This window comes from Mixophyes fleayi, chromosome 1 (genome assembly GCF_038048845.1).
Source record: "Mixophyes fleayi isolate aMixFle1 chromosome 1, aMixFle1.hap1, whole genome shotgun sequence".
Taxonomy (NCBI): domain Eukaryota; kingdom Metazoa; phylum Chordata; class Amphibia; order Anura; family Limnodynastidae; genus Mixophyes; species Mixophyes fleayi.
Window position 1 is genome coordinate 144,227,634 of NC_134402.1, and position 27,821 is coordinate 144,255,454.

At 37.6% G+C, this 27,821-nt stretch overlaps 1 protein-coding gene across 2 annotated transcripts in view; it reads right to left on the bottom strand.

Annotated features, from left to right (window-relative positions):
- MTTP (microsomal triglyceride transfer protein) overlaps nucleotides 1–27,821 on the bottom strand; it is a 125,087-nt gene that overhangs the window by 20,787 nt on the left and 76,479 nt on the right. For both annotated transcript variants that reach the window (XM_075201263.1, XM_075201255.1), the window contains exons 4-14: nucleotides 19,004–19,111; nucleotides 17,746–17,862; nucleotides 16,543–16,682; nucleotides 13,746–13,899; nucleotides 13,320–13,477; nucleotides 11,550–11,718; nucleotides 10,394–10,501; nucleotides 7,704–7,916; nucleotides 4,996–5,207; nucleotides 3,345–3,442; nucleotides 857–978 (exon numbers count right to left, since the gene is read on the bottom strand). In XM_075201263.1, coding sequence (XP_075057364.1) covers nucleotides 857–978; nucleotides 3,345–3,442; nucleotides 4,996–5,207; nucleotides 7,704–7,916; nucleotides 10,394–10,501; nucleotides 11,550–11,718; nucleotides 13,320–13,477; nucleotides 13,746–13,899; nucleotides 16,543–16,682; nucleotides 17,746–17,862; nucleotides 19,004–19,111 — 1,599 coding nt within the window. The remainder of the gene's footprint in view (nucleotides 1–856; nucleotides 979–3,344; nucleotides 3,443–4,995; nucleotides 5,208–7,703; nucleotides 7,917–10,393; nucleotides 10,502–11,549; nucleotides 11,719–13,319; nucleotides 13,478–13,745; nucleotides 13,900–16,542; nucleotides 16,683–17,745; nucleotides 17,863–19,003; nucleotides 19,112–27,821) is intronic.

Below are 27,821 nucleotides of genomic sequence, written 5' to 3' on the forward strand. Positions count from 1 at the left end.
GGGGGGAGCAGCGCAGCATCTATTGTAATAAGGGGAGAGTGGAGCAGCGCAGCATCTATTGTAATATGGGGAGCGGGGAGCAGCGCAGAATATAATATGATATGGGGAGGGGTAGGGAGCATTTACTGTGCTGAGGGAGGGGAGTGCATGTACGGCAAAGAGGAGGGGTTACCAGATTAACTAGTACTGGGCTCCATGGTTTCTGATGGCAGCCTTGTGTTTAGTAAACGAAGAAAAATATAATGCTGTTGCCATGTTCATTTTTAAACCTTTGTATAACCCCCTTCTATAATTAGCAATAATTAATTGGTTGGATTACTTAGCCCATGCTCCACATGTGTTACAAATTCATTTTGTTTTGATTTATATGGTGTCACTTAAGTTGGGGGAAGGGGACCAAGAAACATTGGAAAGCCTAATCTGGCTCAATTACCACCAGTTGTTGCATAGTCCTGGTATATTCTGTGACATATAAAATAGGATCGGATTGTCAGTCTTACTAATACATTGAAGTAACAGAAAATAATCTGTGCAAAATTGACATTGACATTTTCTATAAATATATATACACAGTAAAATAAAGCAGCAGAAATCTATGGCACATCTGTGGTTATTAAACAATTTGCTCTCTCATCAGAACCTATCATACATGCACTTTGCTAGACCTTGGGCTGGATTTCAGAAACAGACAACTGTTGAGGTGCTAATTTAGCATGAAATACAACTTGTCAGGCTACAGATATTAAGGGAAGTTCTTATGCTAAGGGCAGGACCTAAAGTACAAGGTACAAGACCAGCAAGTATACTTACTAGGCTATTTGTGGTGTATAATTAAGTTGGATGTGTATCTGATTACCTGAATAGCGTGCAGTTCTGTGTTTTTGGAATACACAAAGGTATCCATGTTGCTTCTTCTCATGATGCCAGATCCGGAATAGAGGATATCAAGACTGTATGTTGTTGATGAGTCAGGGCCACCTAAAGGAGGGAAATAAAAGCAGAAGTTATCATCAGTGTGAACATATATCCAGATGGAGTAAGTCTGAGACAAATGCATATCAAGAATCACTGTAAAATAAATGAACAGGCTTACACGGTTATGTATAATCTGCAATATAGAGGACACCCAATTGTGCCATATGCCCTAAAGAAAAGTTCTTTATCTGTATGTAGTACTGCAAAATATTCGTGTGGATTAACCCAGAGCAATGTTCCCTCTAAGATAAGTAATAAAAAAGCAAAGGGTTAAACAGTTAATTTAATAAGGACACCACTCTGAAAGGCAGCAGCACAATCTGTAGAATTAATCCCAGCAAGTTACATTTTTAACACTATAGTTTCCAAATTATTCATCTTAGAGGGAAGAGTGGCCTATAATGTACTTATATTATAACAGGGGGGAAATGTGGAGATTATTTAGCTAGAAGACACTAGTGTAGTCATGTGTGAGTGATTAACATTCTGGCTTAATACGCTCTACAATCGCTAGTTAATATTCCCTATTCATTACTATGTCACTACTAAGTGCAGTGCTTAAAATCCAGCATGTTCTGTGCGCATCCACCATGGCTACAGGGTGTGTAGTGCACAAACATGAATCAAAGGATCCAAGGTCTATAGTGGGAAAGCCCTAGCATTAGGGTCCTTCCTGGTGGCTGGCCCTTCCCAAAAAGACGTGCAACCTTATTTAATGTCCTGATTGGCTCAGCTCTCTGTGAGTCAAGGTAGGATGCTTAAGCTTGCAAAAATGATGCTCAGCCAGTGAAAGCATCTCCCTGATGATCTGGCTGGTTCACCACCCACTTTCTTACTTGTCCCTCTCTCTCCCCTCCTGCTTCTCTGTCTGCCTTCTCCTCCTGTTTCCTACCTTTCCTACCCTCTTGCTCCACCTCCTCCCTCCCCTCCATGTTGGACATCCCCCTTTACCCTTCAGCACGTAAGGGGCTGGCATCCAACATGTGCAATGACTATATAGGACCAGACAGAGGAGTCTGCCTCCCACAGCAATCATCTGAAGAGCAGCCTAGCAGGATAGTATGGTGGTGGGATATTAATGTAACGTGGGAGAGGAGATAAGAATGTTACGCAGTGAGGGCTATTATGATTATGTAATGGTGGTGCTATTGTAATGTGGGGACTATAAATGTAATGTGGGAGATGGTAGGGACTAATAATGATATAATGTGGGGCTATTAATGTTATTGCAGTGGGGGTATTCACACAATGTATGGGTATTAAATGTGGGAGGGGTGGTATTAATGTATATGATGGCACTAATAAGGTTTTGCAGTTGGAATATTAATGTAATATAGGTGTCATGGTGTAATGTGGGGGCTCTTAATGTAATACAGTACTTTAATATAACGTGGGGTATAAATGTAATGCAGCACTTAATGTAATGTGGCTGCTGCTGAGGGCTATTTATGTAATGTGGGAACTTTTAAAATAATGAGAGGTGTGCTATTGATTTAATGTAATTATTGGTTAGAGGTAGGGAGGTTTACTCGTTTACAGCATTCCACGAGATAAAAAGTACCTTTTCTTTTTCCAAGTAGGGACCCAACATTAAAGGATACAGCCAAGCAGCTATTGAGCTTAAGACACCAAAGGCAGCATTAGGTAGTCAAAGCTGGTTGGAGAGAGCACCACAGTCTGCTAACTGTCCTGATTCTGCTGGGACAGTTCCAATTTTGAGGAACTAGCCCGCACAGTCAAGAAATTTTGGTGACTTCTCCTACACAGTAAAGCTTTGTCCTGTCTGCAGGAACAGTTGGGAGGTATTTCGCACTTCACGCTGCTCTCACAATTGCCCACTGTAGGAGGGGTCAGAGTGCTGCACTACACTACACACCTCACGCTGCTTCATGATAGGGGCAATCTGTGCAGAAAGTTGGTGTCATTATCAGTGGGAATCATCAGCTTTCTGTACAGAGTTTCATCCCACATGGAGCAGCAGATGGAAGTTGCTTTGAAGACCAGAGACCTCCTGCACTGGACACAACAGCAAGTAAGAACTTGCATGTGTGGAGGGGAGGAGGTTTTTCAGCACACTAGACAAGGGGAGAAGACGACACATATGCACTCCTCATTGTCCTTTATGATAAACTTGCCTGTCATTTCCAGTCTTCCTAATCACACAACCTGTTCGTCAAGTAAATAAATGAATCATTAGTCTTGAGATGTTGGCATATATTGGCAATTGTTAGTTTTACAGAAATCTGTGCCCTTTAAATATTTTACTACAGACTTAGGCTTACGCTCTATGAGCTTGTAGGTTGAAAGAGATATGTAATAAAAGACAGTAGATGTGCAACTCCACATACACGATTAATGACAATACATACGTATCACATATCCAGAATAAGCAGATGAGGATCCAGACTTAGAAAAGCGATCATAGTTATGAACCTTCATATCTTTCAAAACTTGCTGAATGATCTTACTGAAAACACACAATAACATGCATAAAGCTTACATTTCTCTTCATATTACAACCAATAAAATAATATGTAATATTATAGATCTTTGTAAATAAATTCGGTTGCACTCTTAATTTCGTGGAAATATAGAGTTTTGATCTGTCAACTCAAAATGATTCCTAAACCTATATATTAAGGACACACATTTTATGTGTACATATACAAAAGTGGACAACCTCTTCTTGTCACCAGCTTACAGCCAGTATTTAGAAGAAGAGGAGCAAAGCACGATCCACATGGCGGCCAAGTCTGGGAGTGCATCGCAAACTTACAAGGCTAGAAGTAAGTAATGTGACACCTTATAGAAGCCTTGGGCACATACCTATTACCCGTAACACATCATGATACGTTAACATGAGAAGTGCTGGAGCTCCTTCTCCTGTGTCCAAGCTGCAAACAGGTAACTGTGGGATCCCTTTAGGGGAGAGATGCAATGTGGACCTCTTTTGAAGCACTCATGAGGGTCACAAGCGTTGTATTAGTTTTGCTTATTGTTTATACTATGCTTTGAGTTTCAGATCTAATGATTGTAAGAGAACAGGGGGTATATTTCCTAAACCGTGGTTTTGAAAAAGTGGAGATGTTGCCTCTAGCAACCAATCAGATTCTAGTTATCATTAATTTAGTACATTCTACAAAATGACAGCTAGAATCTGATTGGTTGCTGTAGGCAACATCTCCACTTTTTCAAACCCGCAGTTTACTAAACATACCCTCAGGTCTTTAATAAAGAAAAATTATTCCTTACCCTTCCAAAAATAATACCATGGCTAACAACCAATTGAATACCATGGACTTGCATGACAATTTGATTGCTACCTTGGTAATCCTGTGTTGTTGTTTTTTTACATAACTATGTGCATTGTACATTTAGGTTGGTTGACAGGCCTTTAAAAGCAAGCAACACAGATAAGAAATTTGTAGAAACCCTACTCAATGACAAAAATGTTACTAATAATTTAAATGTCTTTAGTAAAACAAGATAAATAAAATAAAACAGCAATTGTAAAGCACAGCTCATGGCAATATTACCTTCCGCCTGCTCATGTTCCCGGTACCCCGTCCCCCCTTTCCTTAGAGTTTTATTAAGTAGATGCCCACACTTAATTTCTCTTATTTTCTCTGCACTGCAGCTACATGTCGTGTGAAATTATCCCTCACCTGTATAACCTTTAATTTAAAAACGCTCCTCATGTTAGCAATGCCCCCATATTTATTACATAAGAAATTACCTCATATTGAGTATACCATTAGTGCCTCCACTTATAGCAGTATTGTACCAATAATACCAGCTTTGCCCCTTTGAGTATACCAGCACTCTTCCTAATTTATGATACCTTTATTACCCCTATTGATTTATATTAATTTGATTACACCAGTTTCAACTTCTATTTCCACATTAATTTTACAAGCACTGCTCTCAAATAGTTTTCACAATTAGCATCTGATATAAATTTCATGAATGCATAAATATCCCAATTTTAAGTTTCATCAATAATTGTAAAATAATATGTACCTAGCAGGCATCTGAAAATGAAGAATATCTTGGAACATAGAGAGCATATACTTGCTCATCTCTAGTGAAAGCTCTCCAATAGAAAGAAGCAGATTTTTAACTTCCATGTACGTAGGTTTGTTGTTCAGTATTATATCAGCAGCGGCTGTTCTCACTGTCTTTTCATGTATCTTATAATTCTGATGGTAGATCCTGTTCATGATCTTTTTCACCTAGTTTAAGAAACAAAATCTAGACATCAAAACTGTAGGTGAATCAATTAGCTTGTAAATTTTTATTCACAAAGAAGACAATAGCAGCTGAATTTTAGGGTTCGTACGTCGCACACATGAGCGTTGAAAAACAACATTAGTTAGAAGCATGGAGAAAACGATGTACTTTTGCCTATCTTTTAACAGAGCATTAGAAGTGTGCACTCATGCACTTTATGAGCAAATCACCAATACATTTTACAGAGTGTTAATGCTTGTAAATGTTTTACGCAACATTGAAATGAAAGTATGTGTGTATAGGTCTATTCACTTACATTTTTGGACGATCAGAAGCAAATCATTTTTAACCCCTTCTCAGAACAGGATATAACTGTTTGACTAGCTGTGGGGTGTCTCCCCGCACCAAGGAGTACAGATACGTCATATAATGGCTGGGATCTCTCTCTCTAGTACAGTGCATATAGCACTGAATTTCTGTCATTATCATTGGATTGTCTGTGGCTGCCCCCTAGGCAGACTCATGGTGCGTACACCCTTTTAACAGGGCTCCACCATTTCTCACACTGCATTGGCTGAAAACCAAGAGGGGTAAGTGGTGAGTGGAAATACCAATCACAAGCCGTAATCAAGAAAGTTTAGACTGTAATAGGTACTTCCGCTGACACCCCACTTTCACAGTAATTTAAAGATGGTTAACAAAATTAATTTGCCAGTTCTGTATTAGAGAGCCGACACAGCCCCAAGAAAAATGGTTGCATGTAGCAGCCACTAGGGCTCTAGCTATGGGCAATAGCTACCTTCAGAAATATGTTTCCTTTGTGCACCTAACAACTTTATGCTTGACTTGGGTTTTCTTATGCAAGTGCAAAGCATGCAATTGAATATTAAAATAAAATCCATTCTGTTCTCTATGTTCATACCAAATTGCTCTCATACACCTGTGTGTGTTTGTATTGCAGCACATTCTTATATATGCAGCTTGTTTCATTTCACTGTGTTCAAAGAATCAAAAATCACTTCACTTGAAAAATTCTGTAGAACTCTATGGGACTTTATTGTTTAAATATCCACTAGTGGTTAACAGGAGCGTTTACACTAGTGTGGTGCAGTATTCTTCGGATTCCTCACAATGTCCTAGCCATTTCAGTGGGTTTGTACACTATATGTAGAAACTCCATTGAAATGAATAGGCCATTGACATAAACGGATTCATCAGTGTTCCCTGGACAGGTGTTCCATGACATTTGCTGCTGATTTTTTTCTTGTTGTTCAAAGAAAGGGCAAGCAAGTTGGCAGATAAAAGACATGGAAGAGAGCAGAGATGAAGCAAACGAAAGACAAGGTAGAAGGAACAGAGAAGAAACAAGAGGTCTCAAACAATGGGGCTGGCAAAATACAAGGGGGAATTCAGGCATGGAGCATTTATACTTCCATATCTACAAAAACTGTAATGTGGCAGTTTGATAAAATGTGAAGGCTAAATACCACTCTCTGAGTGAACACATTTTACTACAGACCTGAAGGAGACCTTGCATAAATTATTATTTTTTCCATGACCCACTCTCTCCCCAATTACTAGAGTGCCTAGTGACCACCACTTTTGAGGATATATTTACCAGTGTCATGTGCGTTCCTTTTCCAGGGCTAAAGCCTGGGTTAGTATGAATGAAAAACATGTTACAGCTATTTGGAGTTGCGCCAGCTACCCACTTAGCTACAGCAACGACAATGCATTGCACACATTTTAAACATCTCTTTTAAAAATGCATGCAAGCATCTGCACATGGCAGCGAGCTACTGCCACCAAATACTGAAGAGCAATGCTGTCCATGTCTATAGAATGACTAATCTTACGGCTTTTGTCACATTCATCCACTGATTTAATGATAAATACACTTAGTACAATAAGGCAGTGGTTTAGAAAGTCACTTCTGTCCCACTTGTGATAACTGTGCATATACTATAGAACATAACTGAATTACATTGGTGATGAAAGATTTGTTCAAATATTTAGTCATAACAAATAATTCAACATATAGAACAAGTCCTGTTAACAAGTAAATATAAAAAATACTTCTAAAACAAGACATATTAAGGGCCTCATTTAGTGTCAGGAGTAAATCCAACTATAAAGTGTAAACCAATGCAAAACTGTGTTAATCTGCAGGGAGCGGGGAAAATTTAAAATGTGAGGATATATTTAGAGTTGGAAGTTGAGACATGTCCAACTCTGAATCGCAGTATTAAAATTAGTATTTGTGTTCTATATGAGAAAAGTCGGCAGTATGTTTCCCACAATAAAACACTGCACCCCTTGCATCGCAGTATGGGTTGTTGTCATTCGAAGGCCCTACATATGTTAAATGTTATTTGTGTGAATAATGTTAATGTTAATTTTAATTACCAATCCACTTTAAGCCTCTCTAAGCTACTATTCATTATTCTATGTGGCAACTGTTAGTTCCCTGTAGGCAAAATGCCTGCATGTTAATTTACCTCATCAATGACCAGTGAGATATCATATTTCTGAAGAGCACTTATAGCAATGCTGCTGATAGGTCCCTGCCCAGATTCAGAATATTTCAACAGCAATGGAATCCCTTCTGGCAGATTGGCATTTTTCAGGGCTAAAAGATACATCTTAATATCAGAAGGTTTATCTGCCTTTTGTAAACCATCCAAGATTATCTTCTTGGCTTCCACAACTGCCTGTAAAGTAAACAATGCAGATCAAATAACATTACAACATTCTTTGCAAGATATTCATATTTCCTACCTCTTCACTTTCAGTTACACTATATAATTTTTCGGTGTCCTCAAATCACACTTAAAACATACAGCAACAGCACAAATGCTCTCATTATGTGCAGTAAATAATTGTACTAGAAGAGGATTTCTTGTCCAAAAGTGCTAATTACTGCTTTTTATCTGATTAATAAATTCCCATTATTTCGCACAGGGGGGTACTGTGCATCGGTGTGACCCTATTAGGATCTGGCGCATTAATCACAATGGCTCTAACTAATATACTTACCTTCTACCTGTTTGCGGTAGCTCATTCTGTCTCTTCTGTCCCGGCTATTGCCTAGCTGCTGGGATTCTGTTCTGCGTCTTCCTTCCTGGCTATGGGTTAGGCAGCCAGGAAACTCTGTGTTGTAAATTGCACCTATTATTGTGTGTGTGTGTGTGTGTGGGAGGAGGGGATGCCTTCTAGGAAGCACTCTGATTGGCCCCCATTGGTTTTAATGGAAGGGGGAGTTTAGCCTCCCTGCTGGTTAATTGTTTTTGCCCTGCATTATGCTTACCTGCTGTGTTCCTGATATCCTATTCCACTGACTGTTTACCTGTTGCCTGACCCTGCTTGTTCCTGGATTCTCCTAGTCTGCTGTCTGTCTCAACCCTTTGGCTTGTTCTTTGGACCTTCCTTGCTCTCTGCCTGCCCTGACCTTCTGGTTTGACCTTGGACCTCCTGTTCACTGCCTGTCCTCGACCATTTGCGTTGTTACCCATTACCCTGTGTATATTGCTACCTGGTTACTAAGATAAGCTTCCACTACTCTGATTACAAAACCTGGGGGCAGCCAAGTACCTGTGAGCATATCACGCTCTACGGGAAAGGCGTCTTGCTTTAGGTGAAAGCCTCTAGTTGCCTTGTTCTAAGAGCTTATCTAGTTTCCCGTGGGAGCCGTAACAGACCCATAGAAAAATTTAGGTTGAATTCTTGTGAATAGAGCATAGCGGGGCATGCACTGCTCAGAAGAGGCTTCCACTCTGTTCTTTCCATTGCAGAGCAGAGGGGCTTGGGGGAGGAACTGGGACTTTGGTGGGGAGGTGGCGTATGACCCAGCACTACCAGGACCCTATCACCTCTTAGCCTTATAGCGGCTGTAACACCTGCACCGACTGCAGTTGTAATGGAAACCCCTACCTAACGGCTTTAGTCTTTAAGTTACAGGTACCTGTATAAGTTTAAGCTAATGTCACATTCCTTGCTGGTATTCATAGACAACCAGTAAAGCTTATGTACTGTAGAGCTATACATATATATACTGCGTCATACGCATCAATCCCTATTATATCCTAGTAGTTTCTATTCCCTGATATCAAGTGAAAGTTGCTGCAGAGAGTCTCAAAGAAACCACGATTTGCACTGGTAATTTGAATCTTCTGATGTCAAGGACCGCACAGTAGGAGGGAGATAGTGTCAGGGTATAGGGCTTATTTCTTTTTTTTCATGAGAGCCACTTAGAAGCCTAGAGATTGCTTACACTGTTATAAGTACAGAGGAATAAAAGGACATGTGTCAGAAGTTACAATTACCAATAGTTATGTTATTGGGAATAAAATGGAAATGTTACATATATACGGCTTTTAAATACATTTGTGAATAAACATCATTGAATTTCATTCTATATATGCCTATATAGTTGGCAACTCTTGTGACTTTTCTAAGTCAAGTCACAGGGTTTGTAAATTTGTCCCTGGGAAATATTTCTAAATGCTGGCAAATATGTAAAATGTTCTTATAACTACTGTCTCAGGTATAGTACAAATGGTGTAACAAGCTACTTAAGTCATCAGAATAAATTAATTCTGAAAAATAAGTTACTTTTATTGGATACAGAATTTCATATCTTATAAAACGGTATTTTGGAATCCAACTGAATGTATGCGTTATATACAAATTTAAGTTAATGTTTATATACTAAACAAGTTAGCAAAGGTTTCCACACAAGAATAACAGAGCAGAGAGATCTGTTATCATATTATCATCATACATCATATTATTGATGTAACTTTCTATTATGTTTTCTGTATAGTGACAGATAAGTAAAACTGAAAAAAGTATTAAGTTAGTGGGGCATATTCAATTAGGTGTCAGATCGCGGTAATGCGCATAACAAAAAGTAACCCTATGGGGTGTGAAGGGAAATCAGCCTTATTGCGGTGCCGCGGATTACCTTTGCTCCCTGTTCCGGCACGTTACCACGATCCCGGAACCTAATTGAATATGCCCCTGTGCCACAAATGTTTCACTGCCATGCTATTTCCTTGGTAGCACTTTGGTTTATGCCTTTACAAGTAATTTATTTTATTTTATAGAGTATCCAATCAGACTAATGTCCTTACATTTAAAAACAAATGAAAAATTATTAAAAAAAAATACAATGCCATGTAATATTTACCGGTAGTTCCAAACCTCCATCCTGCTTCAGTTTCTTGACAAGGGCACCCATAATTATAACAACTGTGTCTCTAATCTCATCATTTGCAATTTTTCCTTTATACTTGTCCTATAGTTTCAAGTAAATAAAAAAAAAACGTAAACACAACTTTTATATTATATGGTGACATGAAGTTGTATTATATGCTGGCATAGAGCTGTAGTATATTCTGTTATGAGCCTCCTATATGTTATGAGCTCTCATGGATTGTATTATATGCTGACAATGATCTACATTAGATACTAGCATTCACTGGACTGTACTATAAGCTACTGTTATATATACTGACATGGTTCTGGCATGTGACCGCATTATATGCTGACATTTGACTTGCAAAGACAAACATCTGTTCTGAAAACCAGTGCATTTGCAAAATATCTGCACATTTTTCCATATAATCTAGAAAAGAGTCATCAATAATCACTTACAGTGAGGCCAGAGATTACATATGTTCAAGAATCATTATATCTATATTATAGCAAAAGTCCTATAAAAATAGATGCACAATCAATGGCAAAATCAATCTATGTATAAAAAGTTATACTTAAAAAGATTTGCAGGTAGGGCTGTGAATATTTAGCTATGGAAGTTAGCATAACTGAGTTGCCTATGGTTCAGTAGCACCACTTCTTATGTTTACAGTTGTAGGGTATTTTGTAAGTAATGTAGAGGTAGCAACTCATTATACATTCTCTTGCAGGAAAATCATGGCTACACAGTCCTATAGCCCTATGGGGCTAGCATGGGCAAGGGAGATAACATAAACAGCAACATAGGCTCTATACACAAACCGTGCATTAATTGTGGAAGACTTCCCCATTTCTCAGGCTGATAGGGATGTCGTGCCTGTTGCCTTCCTTGGATGTAGTAGCCATTTGTCATGCTCCCTCTCCGGATTCGAACCCTGATTCCCCGTTACCCATGGTCACCATGGACAGTACCATCGAAATTGATATGGCAGAAATCTATACAAACATGAATGGCCCTGAGATAATTGCCATCCCGACCCATTGCCAACTATCCCCAGAATATCTGTGTATTGTAAGGTTAGTTTTGGATTATACCATATAGCACTTTTTTGTATCCTATTTGTCTGGTACATGTGAAATGATCTTACTAGCAGAGCTCTCAACATGCTTTCATTTGGATGTGAGGCCAGGCCACAGGCATATAGGAATCTTTCTTGTAACAATGGTCGGCTTCCATTAACAAAGTCCAAAAACTCCAAAACGGCCTCCAGAGTGTCAGGTGTTTGAGCAAATGTCACAGCATCAACCAGCTGAGGACTGTAGGAAGAAAATAATTTAAAAGCATTTTGGTTATTCGGGTGAGAAAGAAATTTTACCAAAGCTACAGTGACAGGAGTAAGTTTTTAAACTATTAGACAGTCTGCTAAATCTGTCTCCTTCTGTTTTTCAGATGAAAGGTAAACTATTAGAAATAACCACATGTTTTTAAATACAATTTGTGACCTTTTCACTAAACTCATTGGGGAAGTTCAGAAAATTGGTTAATTTTTGCCACTGACCCACCTTCATTTACCAAACTTCCAGTGGCTCACCATCTGAATTAAATAAAATAAACCAATTCACGTCGGCTTCCACCATTTTCTGTGTATAATGATGGGTGATGTTCTTGAGTTTCCCTCTCAAAGAATACCCATGAAAATGTATTTCTTTCTGTTGGCATTCATGGATTTTCTATATCCAGGTGATGGAGCATCAACATTTTTGGGGAGATTTCCTCAGCATTTTCTGTACCATCATTGTTTCCCTTTCCTCTTCTATGAATGTAAGAGTTTAGATACATATTGTTTTGGTAAACCTACCCCTTGCCAAATTGTTGTATTTATTTAATATCTCTTTCTCAATTTGTCAGATTTGCAAAAAGGTATAATATCCAAATATTTGTCAACTTGACTACCACTTTATTTAAACCAAAATTATGTATTTATAATACACATAGATTTGCATAGCAAGTACAATACAGTACATTGCATTACCTTGAAGTATTTGAAGAACAAATATGTTTCTAAAATTTTGATTTAGCTCTCACACTGACAATAAAGTATGGTAGCTGAAACTTCTACAACTCAACCGTATTATTTTAGTGAAAACAGGCATTTTCGGTTTAAACTAAACACAGTGGGCCAGATTCATTAAGGAAAGTAAAGCAGGAAAAAAAAATGAGTAACTTTGCACCTTGGCAAAACCATATTGTTTTGGAAGGGAAGTTAATTTTAAAATGTGGTTACAGATTTATAGTTGGGGTTGGACATGTCCTAGATCAACTTTAAATTTCAGTGTACAAATAAAGCTATCGAGTATTTGTGTACTACAAAAAAAAACAGACAGTATTTAACTTATGTACAAAATAATACACTAATGTGCACCTCTTGCATCGTAACATAGTTTTGTCCAGGAGAAAACATACTCATTTTTTTGCCTTACTTTCCTTAAAGAGTCAGGCCCAGCATATTAAAATGCCTTTAAACCACCCCATCCCCATTGTTGTATTTGTTACATGCAAACAGGAATTTTCTTTGCTGTGATACTGACCAATTGGCAGGGCTGTGCAGTGCTCCCATGAATTATTATAGAGACTGACAGATGTAACTTCTATCATAGAGATATTTGCTTTTGGTCATTTCCATAAACTTTACTGTAGTTGATCTGAGGTGCATATTATTTGGCGGACTGCATCTAAATCAATTCACAAACTGATTTGGCTTTTTTGAATTTGGGAAAACCTTACAAATTGCAACTATTGGTTCATTGCTATAAATTATTAAAAAGTGAACAAACCTGTAGCAAAAGGCTAATGGTGTTTTTATGTTTAATTTGAACCATGTTGAATAATATTGTTATACAAAAGTACTAATACTCACAGCACATCCTCTTTCTCCGATTTAAGAAGCGCCACAATATCTGACTTTCTAGCTCTGCGGAGACTCTGAATCAGGGATAGAAAGCTGTGCGCTGCACTGGCTTTTGAAAGATTTTCAGGCTTCAGTTGCTTACGAATGGTCTTCCATTGCTGCAAAAGCTGAATAATAATATATAAAACATGTTTGTATAATAAATATTATTTACCTTAGTAAATGTATTAGAAAATTGGCAAAAAGTATCACTTAAAATTACCATTGCAAAATGTATTGTCCCCTCCCCCCAAAATTTTTTGTTGTTTTCATTATTTTTTGTTTGCTAAAAGCAACAACCCAAATAGCTTTATTTTTTGAATCCTACAAATTCTGTGTACAATGATAAATACACTGCTCTAAATAGTGTAAATATAAAACATTGTTACTACTCACCAAAGGACAGCTTTTACACTCCTTATTTTTCAGCTGATCAGCCACTACAGGGATAGATACATATTTAGGATCTACTGCCTTTACCACACTGACCAACTGCTTTCCTGCAAATTCCTTGGGTCCAGCTTCAATGGATTTAAACTCCAGTTTTTGTCTACATATATGAAAAAAGAAATGTTGGTGGAATGAGCTCTTTATGACATAGTGTCACTTTACCTACTATCCTCAACAGCAACATACATAAACTTAGCCATGTGAAATCGTTAAGAGCCTGGCATTGGAAAGTAAAAGTTAAGTTGGTTTCTTCAGAGTACAAAGTATTGACCCTACTGCATTGACCATTTTTTACATAAATAAAATAGAAATATACAGCGGTTCATCTGTTATTATTATAATCCACTCTTTGTAATTAGTGGGGCAGGTGTTTGATTTAATTTATTAAATATGTTTCTTGTAAATTACGGCTTGTTACTTTCGCGCGTCCTCGGATCTGAATCGAGGTAAAACGCCATTGTTGTGTTGTCGGATCTCGCGGGTTTTGGGTTCCATAAAGTACCACCCTCCCCAGGAGATCCAGCGCCATTGCTCACACAGAAACTGGGGTAGCAGTGTTCTTGTCGCTCTCCAGTCCTCAGTGACATTGCTCAGTGCCATTGCTCATACAGAAACAGGTGGGGTAGCAGTGTTCTTGTCACTTGACAAAAATGGTTGGAAATTAATGTTGAGGTTAATAATAATGTAGGGATAAAAAAAAACAAATTGTGTGATTTTAGAGGGGAAAAAAATCAGGATTTCAGAAAAAAACGGGATTTTAGAAAAGAAAATCTGAATCCAAAACCAAACCAAAACACGCGAGGGCGGTTTTGCCAAAACCAAAACACGAAGTTAATTCAGATCCAAAACCAAAACCAAAACCAAAACACAGGTGTCAGTGAACATCTCTAGTATTTACCATACTCGAGCAGCGGTGAATGACATATACCTCACAAATTTCCCACCTGCGGACAAGGCTACCCCGATCGGGATGACGGGGCAGATTCTATTCCTCAAATCAGGATTGTCCTGCTTATATCAGGACGATTGGGAGGTATTTAAATCAAGCAGTCATGTAGGAGAAAAACAGAATTTTTCACTGATGTGATACCGGCAAAAGGGTATTTGAAAAAAAGCACTTCAAGTGCAAAAGCAGCTCAGGGCTCAGGAGCGAAGGTGGCTTCCGTATAATTAACAAGTACCAAAAGAAAAAAATAAACTTTATTAATTTAACTAAGTGTAAGTTAAAAAAAACACAAAAATATTTTATAGAAATTCTATATTAATTATATTTTAAATATTTTTCACCTGAATCGCTATTTTTATTTAGTGGGCTGACCGACCACACATACACACACACACACACACACACACACGGCCCTCTTAAGAACATCTTGGGCCCCCGGGCACAGCAGTGCACTGGGGCCCCTATATATACAAAAATAAATAAATGATTATATATATATGGGCCCTGCAGCCCAAGGGGGCCCGTCGGAGGCAGCAAAAAAAAAAAAACCTGGAAAAAAGACAACACTTACCTTGCGGTCAGCTGGCGATCCAGCTCCCGCCATGGTCTCCTCCTCCGTCGTGCTCCGCAATGGATGTCGGGCGGGCGTGATGACGTCACACCCGACATGCACTGCGAGCGCCGCACGGAGGAGACCATGGAGGGAGCCGGATCGCCAGCTGACCGCAAGGTAAGTTTTTTCTTTTTTGTTTTCCAGGTTTTTTTTTATTTTGCTGCCTCCGACGGGCCCCGCTGGGCTGCAGGGCCCCCGGGCACCTGCCCATTGTGCCCAATGGGAAAGACGGCCATGCACACACACACACACACACACAATCTAATAACTGGCTTTGCCTCTCTGGTAGCTGAACACACCCCATTTGGTGGCTGACCACACCCCTTCAGTGGTACACAATGAATGTTTTATCACAAGCACATTTACTATATTTTAATCAATTTGTTTGTAATATTTCACTAGTATATTTAACGAACACTCATAAGATGGTGTTTGACATATTTAATTTAATGAAAAATAATAAGTGATACATATTTGATTTTGTGATCGGTGTTGACTTCGAGTCTGAGTGCCTCCAATACAAATACTCTTTCTTTTTATGCTTTTGTAGATAACATTTATTGTCAGACTACAATGAGCTTATAACTGAGGGTGGGATTCTCTCCTTTGATTAATTGGTTTCTCCCTACTCCTGGCATCTGGTGAATTTGACAGATATTGAGCCATGGGTGATTTAAAAGAGGTGAAGCAAGATGTGAGTTAATATTAAGAGGTACAACTAGCCCTTTATTTGGCATGAGTTAGACCACCATCATTTTAAATTTCCCTCAACTCATTAGCTGATAAAGACTGTGATAATACATTACTGTTCTGTTGTATGTCACAGTGCAAATACACTCTAATTCAATGCCTTATACCTGCTGTGAATAAGTAAATGGTTGCATGTGGAAATGATAGTTTTACAATGACGGCAGCAAGAGTAGTGGCGGTATGGCATACCACCGTATACACCCCCACATCGACCACTGATTCTACCCCAAAACACAGACATTGAATGTGAACTTTCAAGGCAGAAGACAACAGACAGGTCCATCATTCTGCTCAATGTAAAATCTAAGTTATTGGCTGCTTGCTGGCATATTTCTGTATTTATTTTAGTTGTTTTTTTTACTTTTTGCAATGCATATTTTCTTTACTTTTTCTTGCACCTTGAAAACAAGCAATGACAAAATGACAAAACTTACTTGCAAATTATTTTGGCTGCGATGGTCTCGTATACATTAAGCATCAACACGTGATTCTCTTCAGCCAACGCAGATTTAATAATGTCATCTTCAATAATGTAAATGGTGCTAGATGCCTGCTTGCTAGAAGTACCCAGAACCTGTATAATAAGAATATTACCTATATATAATATATATATATATATATATATATATATATATATATATATATATATATATATAGTAATAAAAATTATATATATGTATAATTTTTTCTATAAATGACCCATAGATTTTATTTTATGCATCTGTTTTATATATGTATGTATAGATAGCAGGCATTGACAAACAAGTTGAATGGTAAACATTGTTTCACCAGTTTTAAAATATGTTAATCAAAATTTTTACTAAGTATGCTTCCTTCAGTTATTTTTCTGCAGCTTTGGCCATAAAATTAGTTTTAGCACTGGAAAGATTAAAAGAATTAACCAAATTTTGCAAAATAAAGAGAGAGATCACTGACTATATGAATAGTTGATCTGCCCGCCAATCAGCAGGGTGGGGTGAAAATTAATTACTTTTGTTTGGCAAGACAGAAGAGTGAGGATGAGGGTATCTGAAAAAAGATCAGGCATGTATCAGATAGAAATTAAAAAAATATTTTTAGTTTGTCATGTTTTTTAGCAAAGGGAAGTGGTGTGTATTTTGTGTAAATAAAATGTATTCTTTAAAAATGTGTGTGTGTATATATATATATATATATATATATATATATATATATATATATATATATATAGAGAGAGAGAGAGAGAGAGAGAGAGAGAGAGAGAGAGAGAGAGAGAGAGGGACTGCTGAGCACCATGTTGTATTCAATGCTCAAATCTGGCTTCTCTGGGACTTTTTTAGGTATGAATTGGATGGCGCTACCTACTGGTAACCATAAGCACCATGAAGTTGCAGACTAATGGGTTTCTAAAAGGAAAAGTGTAGGTGGGTGTTGCCCATAGCAAGCAATGTAGGCATCCTGGCCATTATGATGAACAGCAGGTTGGCAAAGTTACCATTCCTGGATTAAACCTCAACCATTACTGTTTTTCAGAAGGGGGCTGGTAGACTATAGCAAGTAATAAAGGCATTTAGCCCTATGCTAAGGGAGCTGGATAACATGGTATGCATAACATGTATTTTATATGCAATAGAGGCCCAGTATGTTATTTTTTATACCTTGTTAGTATTGGTGAACCCAGTTTTTGAAATCTTGCAGCTGTCAAGATCCTTGATTTTGGTCACCTGGTTCTGTCGTGCCTGATAGGTAACTTTACAATTACCGGAAACATCAGCCTGGAAAATAAAGTACCCAAATGATTATATTCTGCATAGTAAATTGATCTCTGAATATTTCTTCAGCTGAATCTTTCTTCTTATGATGTGTGCTGAGAAGAGAGTACTGGTATGTATTTTTTACTTGGGATTGAACTGCTCAATGAACTATTTTAAATGTCTTCAATCATTTAAGTTGTCAGGCAGTATATGACATACTTAGTCTCCCATTTTGGAAACTGCAAATAAAATTCAGTATTTTTTTCTTCAGGATACATGTAGTACAGTGCGCATTGAGTCTAAATTACTGGAAAATCAGCATCCTAAAGGTGGACAAGCAACTAGATTTTGTGCGATTTGAAGGTCGATGTGAGTAGTTAAATTATTTATATCTGGGTCTCAGGCCAAGAAGCTGGATCATCTGGAGGTCTATTTGTAGAGTCAAAGTTCATCACTGACCATTCTCAGTTCTATCATTACCTAATCATACAGTAATTTAAAGCAGTACCATTCAACATTTGATTAAGTCGTTGAGGGCTCATACACAACAACTAGAGACACATTTGATAAGTGTATCTGTACTGCTTAAGTTCATGATTTCAAGCAGTAAATCCCTTGATTGTTCTGGGAAGAGTGTGACCTATGGAATACTTAGATACAACCATATACTGTGGGAAGGACGTTCACACATTACCTTTTAAACAGCAAGTCCTCTTAATTTCACCAGTTTATTAACATTATGCGGATGTATGCTGATATAGAAATACTAATTGACTTTATTTGACTTTTTGGAATATGATTTGTATCTAAAATCCCAACTCCCAGACTTTTCTATAATTGTGTGGCATGAGGTGTCATATTCTGTGAAAACCCTCAGACATCTCCCTTAACATGCCGCTGACATTACCAAAAAAAATATTATGACACAAGTGCTAAATTTCATGTACAAACCTACTCATTTCATAATTTATTTCCAACCCACCATCAGAATATGATTCTCCTCATCCAATATTGTGCTTCCTAGACACCCACAAACCTCACCGGCATAGGAGATAATCTATGTTGGAATCTTAGATCCAAGGTCTTGGACAGCCTAACTTGTTTCTTGCTAGACCACAAGCTGCCACTTGTGCTGACTGCCCACATACTACAAGACCATTACCTCAGTGACAGTTCCAGAGCTGAGCTGAATCTGGAACAGACTTGCCAAGCCTCTCTTGATGTTTGCAAGGGTCGTGGGTTCATTCTGGTACAGATACAATGTTTTAACCTAAAGGAACAAACAAACATTTGGTAATCAGGCAAAATAAACAATAAAAAGTAGAGGACGTGCATTTTATATCTCTGGTAACGTTGCTTGCATTTAATGCATACAGATTTCTAGTCTAATATGATTTTGATATGTTAAAGCAGCAATCCCAGATAGAAGACTTTTTATTTCCTTTAAATAGCAAATTAAGTACTTTTAAAACATGATAGTAATTTTCTTATCTATTCCCCCACAAACTATTATCTCCTTTCAAAAGCTCTTTTTGGCAAATAAAAATGTCAGCCAGATTCAGACACAGTCAGTGTGCCACACAGACTCACAGCTCTCAGTATGTGATGCAATGGCAGAGGGGGGGGGAGGGGTGTTACAGTGGAGACGCATCACAGAGGGCTGTTCCAAAGCCTCTCTGCTCACTATATCATGTGCCATGTGACTGTGGTTGCCATGGTAGTTCAGAATCAAAAATCATTAATAGCAACCTGAAGAAAAAAAGCAATGGTAAAAAACAAAATTCTTCTTCTAGCCTGCCACAGTCATTTATGTTAAAAAACACATCCATTTTTTTCATGGAATCGCTGCTTTAAGCAGAGTGTGAATACATTCTTGCAGTTTATAGATGTAATTATTTCTATTGCTGTCAGTGAAATAGTATTTGAGGCTGACACCACATGTACTATTGGCTGTTCTGAGATACATAAACCATTTTAATTTTAAACAAAAAAAGGTATGAATGAAGCATCTTGCATTTAAGAGAGCACCCTTATTTTAGTTACCTGTAAGAACAATGTTTAATATGTACATGTTCAAACTACATTTAAATTCACCAGTTTGGTCAAATGTTTAAATCACATCCAGTGACGTGTCATCAATCATGTAGTCTTTGGACTGAAGCTTTATGTGTTGTCATGAGTAGTCTTACACTTAAGGACTTTGTATTCTTACAGCTTTACTGTAAGAATATGCAATTATATCTGAAATTGTACTTTGTAACACTGAAAATGTGCCAGGAATAAAAAAAAAAAAAATGATAACAGAACTCTTCTGACAGTCAGCATTTATTTCAAAGCAATGCAGAATGACATGAGCTTTTATAGCGAAAGTACAGGACAATATTTAGAGCTGGTGATGCCTGAAGCGTTAATGAATGAATACTCACTGCATATCACAATAAAATAATAAACTACTTTATGAAACCTCATGTTTAAAATACATTTAAATAGTTTTTCCTTTTTAAATGTTATTGTTTTTTTACCCCGTAAAAGCCATTAAAACTAATTATCAGTTCTTTTTTCCCAATGTAATGGTGCACAATGCTCTCCACCACTATGGCTGGATCTGGTCTCACAATCACAGATTCTGTTTCCTGCAATGTGGGCATTTGACTCAGTTCCTGGGTACTGGAAAACAGCATTTATTACACTATTACAGCAGCATCAGCTCATTCCACAGGAATGCCACAGTTCACTAGAGGACGTGAAGGTGGAAGGAAGACCCAGATCGCATCTGCCCTATATGCTCCTTGATAATGTGTATTAGTTTGGTGTTTGGTAATAATGTAATACTAGTACTAATGCTGAAAAGATGCTATGACTATAAAGTGTAGGGAAAAGACATAGATCTAGAGAGTCTCTTCTGAATCAATGAGGGAAATAGAAATAAAAAAGAGCCCATAACCATTACACTACTAAGGACACCAGGGGCACACGCAGGGGGGGGTTCTGGTTCTCCAGAAACCCCCCCCCCTCCGCAAAGATCGGGGGCTAAACAGTTCCCCTACATAGCGGCACTGTACTGTACAGCAGCCGCAGCGATGTCAAAGAAGCGTCCGCGGCTGTGCATCGCCACAAACACTTCTTTGACAGCGCAGCGGCAGCTGTACCGTACAGTGCCGCCGAAACGGAGCTGCTGCGCAGCGCAGCAGCTCTCTATTATTTTTTTAAAATCCTGCGTGCGCCCCTGGACACTTCCCCATATGGTGCCATCAACGTAGAATACTTCCCTTGCCGAAGTATACCAGACACACACAAAAAGGACTGCTAAAAAACATTCTATTGTGTTTACTATTTCAACACAATCTACGGTTCAGGTCTCTGGATACAATTAAAATGTAAAAAAAATAAAGACATAATATAACAATTCATAAGTTATATATCAAAAATGGATTTAAAGTATGTCATTTGCCCCAAACCTCTCAATAATATTAGAAGACTGTGTCACGTATTCTGACATTGATGGATTTTACCAGAGGCCCAGACGTGTGGGATGAGTGTCATGCTTCTCAAAACAAACGTGTATGTCATGCAGAAAAAAAAGTGGTCAAACAACTAAAAATACTTAAAGAAAACAAATTAATCAGTTGACTTTGGTATGCTAAATATTTTTTTTGCTATATATGCATCTTTTTCTATATGGTCTAACTGTACAAAGTTATATAAGCAGAATGCAGATTGCTGCCTTTTCAGTATATCAGATTATAACACTTATGAGCCATGGGTAGAGTTTGCTGCAGCCACAGGAATCCAAAATCCCTCTTACAGCTCTATACTTAGGTTCACATATGCTTTGCCAACGGACAACACACACATGCAAGAAAAGGACAGGTGACTACCTCCAGGATTATCACCTTCATCTGTCACTATTTTCTTGTAAGAACAAGTATTACAATTACACTATCTTGATTTGAAACATACCGTAAAGTTTTAAAGACTGCTATTTAAGATACAAAACAGTTTTTCACAGAAAAATCAACTGCCAGAAATAAACAAAGGAAAAGTTCACACAATACTATAACAATTTGAAGAATTATATTTGATTTAATTACAAATTGAAAACACCTCAACAGACAAAGGGGTATATTTACTAAAATGCAGGTTTGAAAAAGTGGAGATGTTGCCTATAGCAACCAATCTGATTCTAGCTGCCGTTTTGTAGAATGTACTAAAGAAATGATAACAAGAATCTCATTGGTTGCTATAGGCAACATCTCCACTTTTTCAAACCTGCAGTTTAGTAAATATAACTCAAAATCTCACTCAGCCTACTACATCAACAAGGAATTCCAAACCTTTTTGGTGTACTGACACATCTGCTGACACAAATGGCAAATGGAAAAAATGATTTATGACTTGTTTAAACATTGTAATACATAAAACCATCTTCAAATTGTTTTATTTACAATTGAAAAATAGTTCACATATACGGGACTATTTATTAACGACTGGCAATAGGGATGTTTTTCTATAGAAATGATCCAAGAATATGTTCAAACCATGGGGAAGCTTTTGCTGATGAGACCCGGTGAATGTTTTATCCAGCTGGGCCAACTGCCAGAGATAGCACTGATATCACTGGTGATGACCCTTTCATATAGATAGGGCATTTTTGTTGGAGTTCGAGCTTTTATCTGTTTAATAAATAGACCCAATAGTCTCCATTGCAAATCTGCAACTTTTGTTAAGACTTATTTTTAACTATCAATTCTTGTAAGATATCCAGACTAGTATTGTGACTCATAGAATTGTAATCACTGTACTTTCATGCTTACAACTTATTTTATTGTTAACTGCACAAGGAGATATGATTACACGGCATTACACCAGGAATTACCCTTTGTGCTTTCTGCTATCCCAGTGTAACCTATCCTGTATATGATGACTCATAAATTGCAACAATGAACTTTGAATTAAAAGTAAAAAATGATATAGTATATATTTTTTACACATGAGAATCATTCAGTAACATGTATTTTGTAACACTTTTTGTTGTAACCAGATCAAAAAAACTTTGTATTGTTTCTACCCCAAAAGATATGACTCTTCGCTGCTTGGGCAAAACTGAATAAAAAGTGCAAGAAATGTTTCTAAAAGAAACAAAACTTAGAGCAACTAAAAAATAGTCTCTGCTCACTTCACAATTTAAGTGTTGAGATTTTTTCCTTCAGTTTTGTTTCCAAGCTAATTACTAATTTGGAGGAAGACTTACACAGCTACAAATGTGGGACTGCTCCTATACTTATTGGTTAAGTTGGATAACGATTTGGTCAAATGTGCCCAAATATAGTACAACAGGCTGAATTCCTGACAGCTTTGGCCATACACATACATACACACATACATACATGTTCATGCATGTGTATGGCCAAATCTTGGGTCAAATGATTCAATTTGATAAATTACTAGCACTGGTATTAACACAGTCGCGCAAGGACTGCATACTTAGATCCTGATAACATGTTGAACAGGATCTGCTCTCTTTTTGGGCCCATACACACTGAGATTATTGTCCAAATAGTTCTAAAACAGTCAAATTGACCTAAACTCTTCACTGTCCATTAGTCCACTGGCAATGGTCTGGAGAGGTGTGGGGACCAGGATGTAGCCAAACCACATCCCCTGAAATGATTGGAAAGTAGTTTATTCCAACCTAGCATTGGGCACTTCGTGGTACTGGACAATCCAGTGATAATCCAGACCACTAGAGTGATGGGGACAAAAATTATTAGCCTCCAGTCTAATGCTAGGAGTTCTAGCCTGCTACTTCCCTGGTGTTGGGTAGTTGTTAAGAAAAAAATTGGTCTCTATTTGGTTGCTAAGTCCCTTATCAATCAGTTAAGCTGGGGGAGGGAGCTTGAGTGACAAGAAGTGGTATACTATTAATAACCCTGGTGTTATAATTTAATAAAAACTTCACTGATCCTCTACATCCCTCATGCTATTGGCAAAAAGTGTACTGGTATGGTAGAATAGAGGGTCACCAAGTCGCCTGTTTTGTATGCATGTGTTAAAAAAATAAAGTAAAAAAATAAATAAAGGACAAGTATTAATAAGAACCCTTAGTATCAACCGACACTCTTTCTACATGTGGTTAATATCCTGATCAGGTGCAATCCGAAATAAATAATTATTGAAGTTCTCAGCACTAGGATGGGGCCATTTCATTGTGCTGTCCCACCAACATACCAGGGAGGCAGTGAGGGCGTACCCTTTCACCTTAGCAGTGTTCTTAAGTACTTTCCAGGTTTAACAATAGAGATATATAATATCCAATTTTTCTATTTATTTTTTTAACAATAACATTTTTATTGAATTTGTTGTTTTTACAAGGTAAGAAAATAATTACAAAGCTAACAAGTGAACGGGAAAGGAGGGAGGAACAACAACAATGGGAGGGGATGGATCACATGTTACATTTTACAAGTTCATCAGAGAAGTCTATTTTTATTAGTGAATTAATCCAATTCACTCTGTGTCCCCAGATCCCAACCCTGATGTGCCTCTCCCACTATATGTCAGAAATCTTACAATCTCTGTCGGAGAATAAAGGTATTGGAGGATAAAATACCCCTCAAAATGCAGGTGCCAAATATGGTTACAATAAAAAAAAAAAAACAATTCACCATTTTAAAATAATAATAATGTTGCCTGCTGCTATCCATAATATATATATATATATATATATATATATATATATATATATATATACACACATATATATATATACATACATACACATATATATATATATACACACAATATATATAGAGAGCTTAGTGCTATTCAGTAGATATAAGCTCATTTTGCTCTCAACTCTACATGTGCACACACTAATAATATACACAGTCCACTATATAGCAACCACATGGGCCAAATTCATCTTCGAACGCAACTTGCGTTTTAAAAAAGTAACACATAATGTTTACGCACGTGTGCCCGTATTCAGATAAAAGCAGGTCTCAAGAAAAGTTTCCATTTGAATCTGGATATAAGTACGACCTGGCTATACATTACTTACCGTATACAGACAGATAAAACACAGTGCAGGATATGCACATGTATATGTACAATATAAAATCCCATCAGAAAGCATGCAAAAAAAAATTTCTGTAAATTAATTTACAACTCTTAATACTATAACTAGGGAAATCTGGCGGGTAACCGCCTTAAATTTAAGTGAAATGTAATCACTAAATTACTTTATTAAGATAATTCAACAGCTTTATTACACACTACATTACATGTAGAAATGTTAACAATGGAGTATAATGAATAAATAAGTATATTATAAATCACTATATTAAGGGAACTAAAGAATTTCTTTATACACTACATTATATGTATAAGTTTTTCCATCGAATTTACATTGCAGAGTTGCAACTAAGGATATTATGGAGATAATGAGTAGGTAATTTGAGAATATTAGTCATAAACAGTTCTGCTAAATATGGTGTAACAACCACATCGGGCAACTAAACTTTTCCATTGTGACAGCAGTCTGAAAAATAGCCGTTAATCTCCTCTACCAAAAAGTGTAGGGCACCACAGTTCACACATTGCACATCCATAGGACACAAAAGTTCAGATTCAATTGACCACGTTACTCTCGAAAGTAACGCGACCTGTGCACTATTACCATTAGTATGGTAATTTCAAAGGTGATTTTTGCTCAAGCAGAAATCCGGGTTAAAATGACCTTATTAACGGTAATAGTGCGCATGCCACATTAGTTTCAAGAGTAACATGGTCCACTGAATCTGCCCTAAAGAGTAATATTGTGGCGAATACGTCATGTCCTATGCAAGTGGTGTATCAGTTGTTTTTGTTATACATTGATTGTGATGAGAATTCTTTTGAATGTAAGATCTTTAAACTGCGCACTCTGGGTGATCTGTAAGGGTTCCACCATGTTGACATCCTTGAGGGCAGCCTCATGACATGTTTGTTGTAAACAAAGCAACGATAAGTGAATAATGAAATAACATAGCAGTTGGTGATTGAGGTGGCTGCAAATAACTATCACAGTTTCGAGACCACCCAGCAAGTGACATGTTCCAGGTCAACCAGGAGGGCTGCAAATAACTGTCCCAGTTTCCAGACCACCCAGCAGGTCACATGTTCCAGAACACCCAACAGGTTCACAGGGAGAGTTCCCTAACTGTCACAGTTTCCAGAGCAACCAGCAGGTGCATAAGTGTTTTGCCAACTGTTTCATTTTTCAGAGGACAATGTTAATGCATAGTTGTAATTGGCGGGTGGACGTTTTTGCGAAATAACTCTGAAACGATGCAACCAATGCATACCGCATTTGGTATATGATGTGCCCTGCTCAGACAACGGCATCATAGAAATAAGTTACTCATAAAAGTCGTGCTTATGCTATTAATATATACAGTAGATAATGAATAAATATGTATGTTTAAAACATTTTTTTTCTATTTTTTTTCCACACGATTTCACACATAATACGTCAAGCAAATGGATTACATGTATTGTGCTAATAAAAGTCTATTACCACCTGAAAATTACTGTGATTATCAGTCAATTGTATGTGCAGGATATATATGGGCCTATTTATCAAAGTAATCCCCCCCCCCCTTGAAAATCCCTGAAAACAAGTGTTTTACTGGTGAATCAGTATGTGTTATAGTAGCATCGCAGCAGATATCTCAGATATCTGTTGCTTTGCATCTATTAGTGTTTTTCTGAGCACTCCCCATAACAATGTATGGGGAGTGCTCAGTAATGTTATGTATTAAAGTGTGGCAGATGAAATACTTCTCTTTATTTACATGTTAATGTACGCCATCTGAAGCTGGCGTACATTAACATAAGTGAAACATTTCACTGAAAACAGCTCTGCCCCAAAGAGCAGAGCTGCACAGCGCATGTGTGGAGGGATCACATGATCCCTCCATGTCACATGACTCAGGTTCCTTCATTCGGGGATCTCTGTGCGCATGCCCGAGGTTACCGGTCGGCGCATGTGCATAGAGATTGAAAGAGGGACGATCAGCACCGCACAGAGAGGAGAAGAGAAGACTCCAGTGAAAGATAAGTGAAACACTTCACAGGAGCAGCCGTTTTTCAGAACGGCTGTTCCTATGTTGATTTTTAATACATATGAGAAACTTTTCAAACCGCAGCTATGCGATGAGGATTGAAAAGTTTCTACAGAAAAAAACGAAGGGTCATAAATAGACCCCATAGTCTCCAAATAGAGATATGAATAAATACCCCACAGTCAGGGTCGTTCTGTAAGCTGACCGTTCAAGTTGTGCTGAGATGATTACCCATATCTGGGCCACATTCTAATACACCTCCTAATCGGCACTTCACCACGTTGTCAGATGTTTCACTGCCCTTCAGTAGCATATAATCACCAGGAATGAGGACATCAGATGTGGCAACATAGAATCTGTCTGCTGCAAAACTCCTAAATGTTTCTTTCACCATGCGGTTTCCTCTAAAGCATTGGTTTGGATACGTAAAATGCAGCTGTATGTTATGTTAAATATCAACCAATCCCTTATCACAGTATTTTCTGCTGTTCTGTACTCATGCAACATATTGGTTCTATTGAAGAAATTGGTTTCTATCTAAGAGCTTTGTGATGTTAAATACTTTTGTGTCAAAAAAGACAAAACTATTATAGGAGTGATACCTTTACTGACTAACCAAAAAAAAAAGATTATTATATTTGCCAGCTTTCAGAGCACAGAGGCCCCTTCATCAGGCAAAATAATTTGTAAAGTTGCCTGATGAAGGGCCTCTGTGCTCTGAAAGATAGCAAACATAATAATATTTTTTTTGGTTAGCCAATAAAGGTATCACTCCTATAATACTTTTGTCTTTTTTGACATGAAAGCATTCAACATCACATTGATTTTTCTGGTTAACACGGTACTGCAATAATAATTTTTTTTTAAATATTTTTT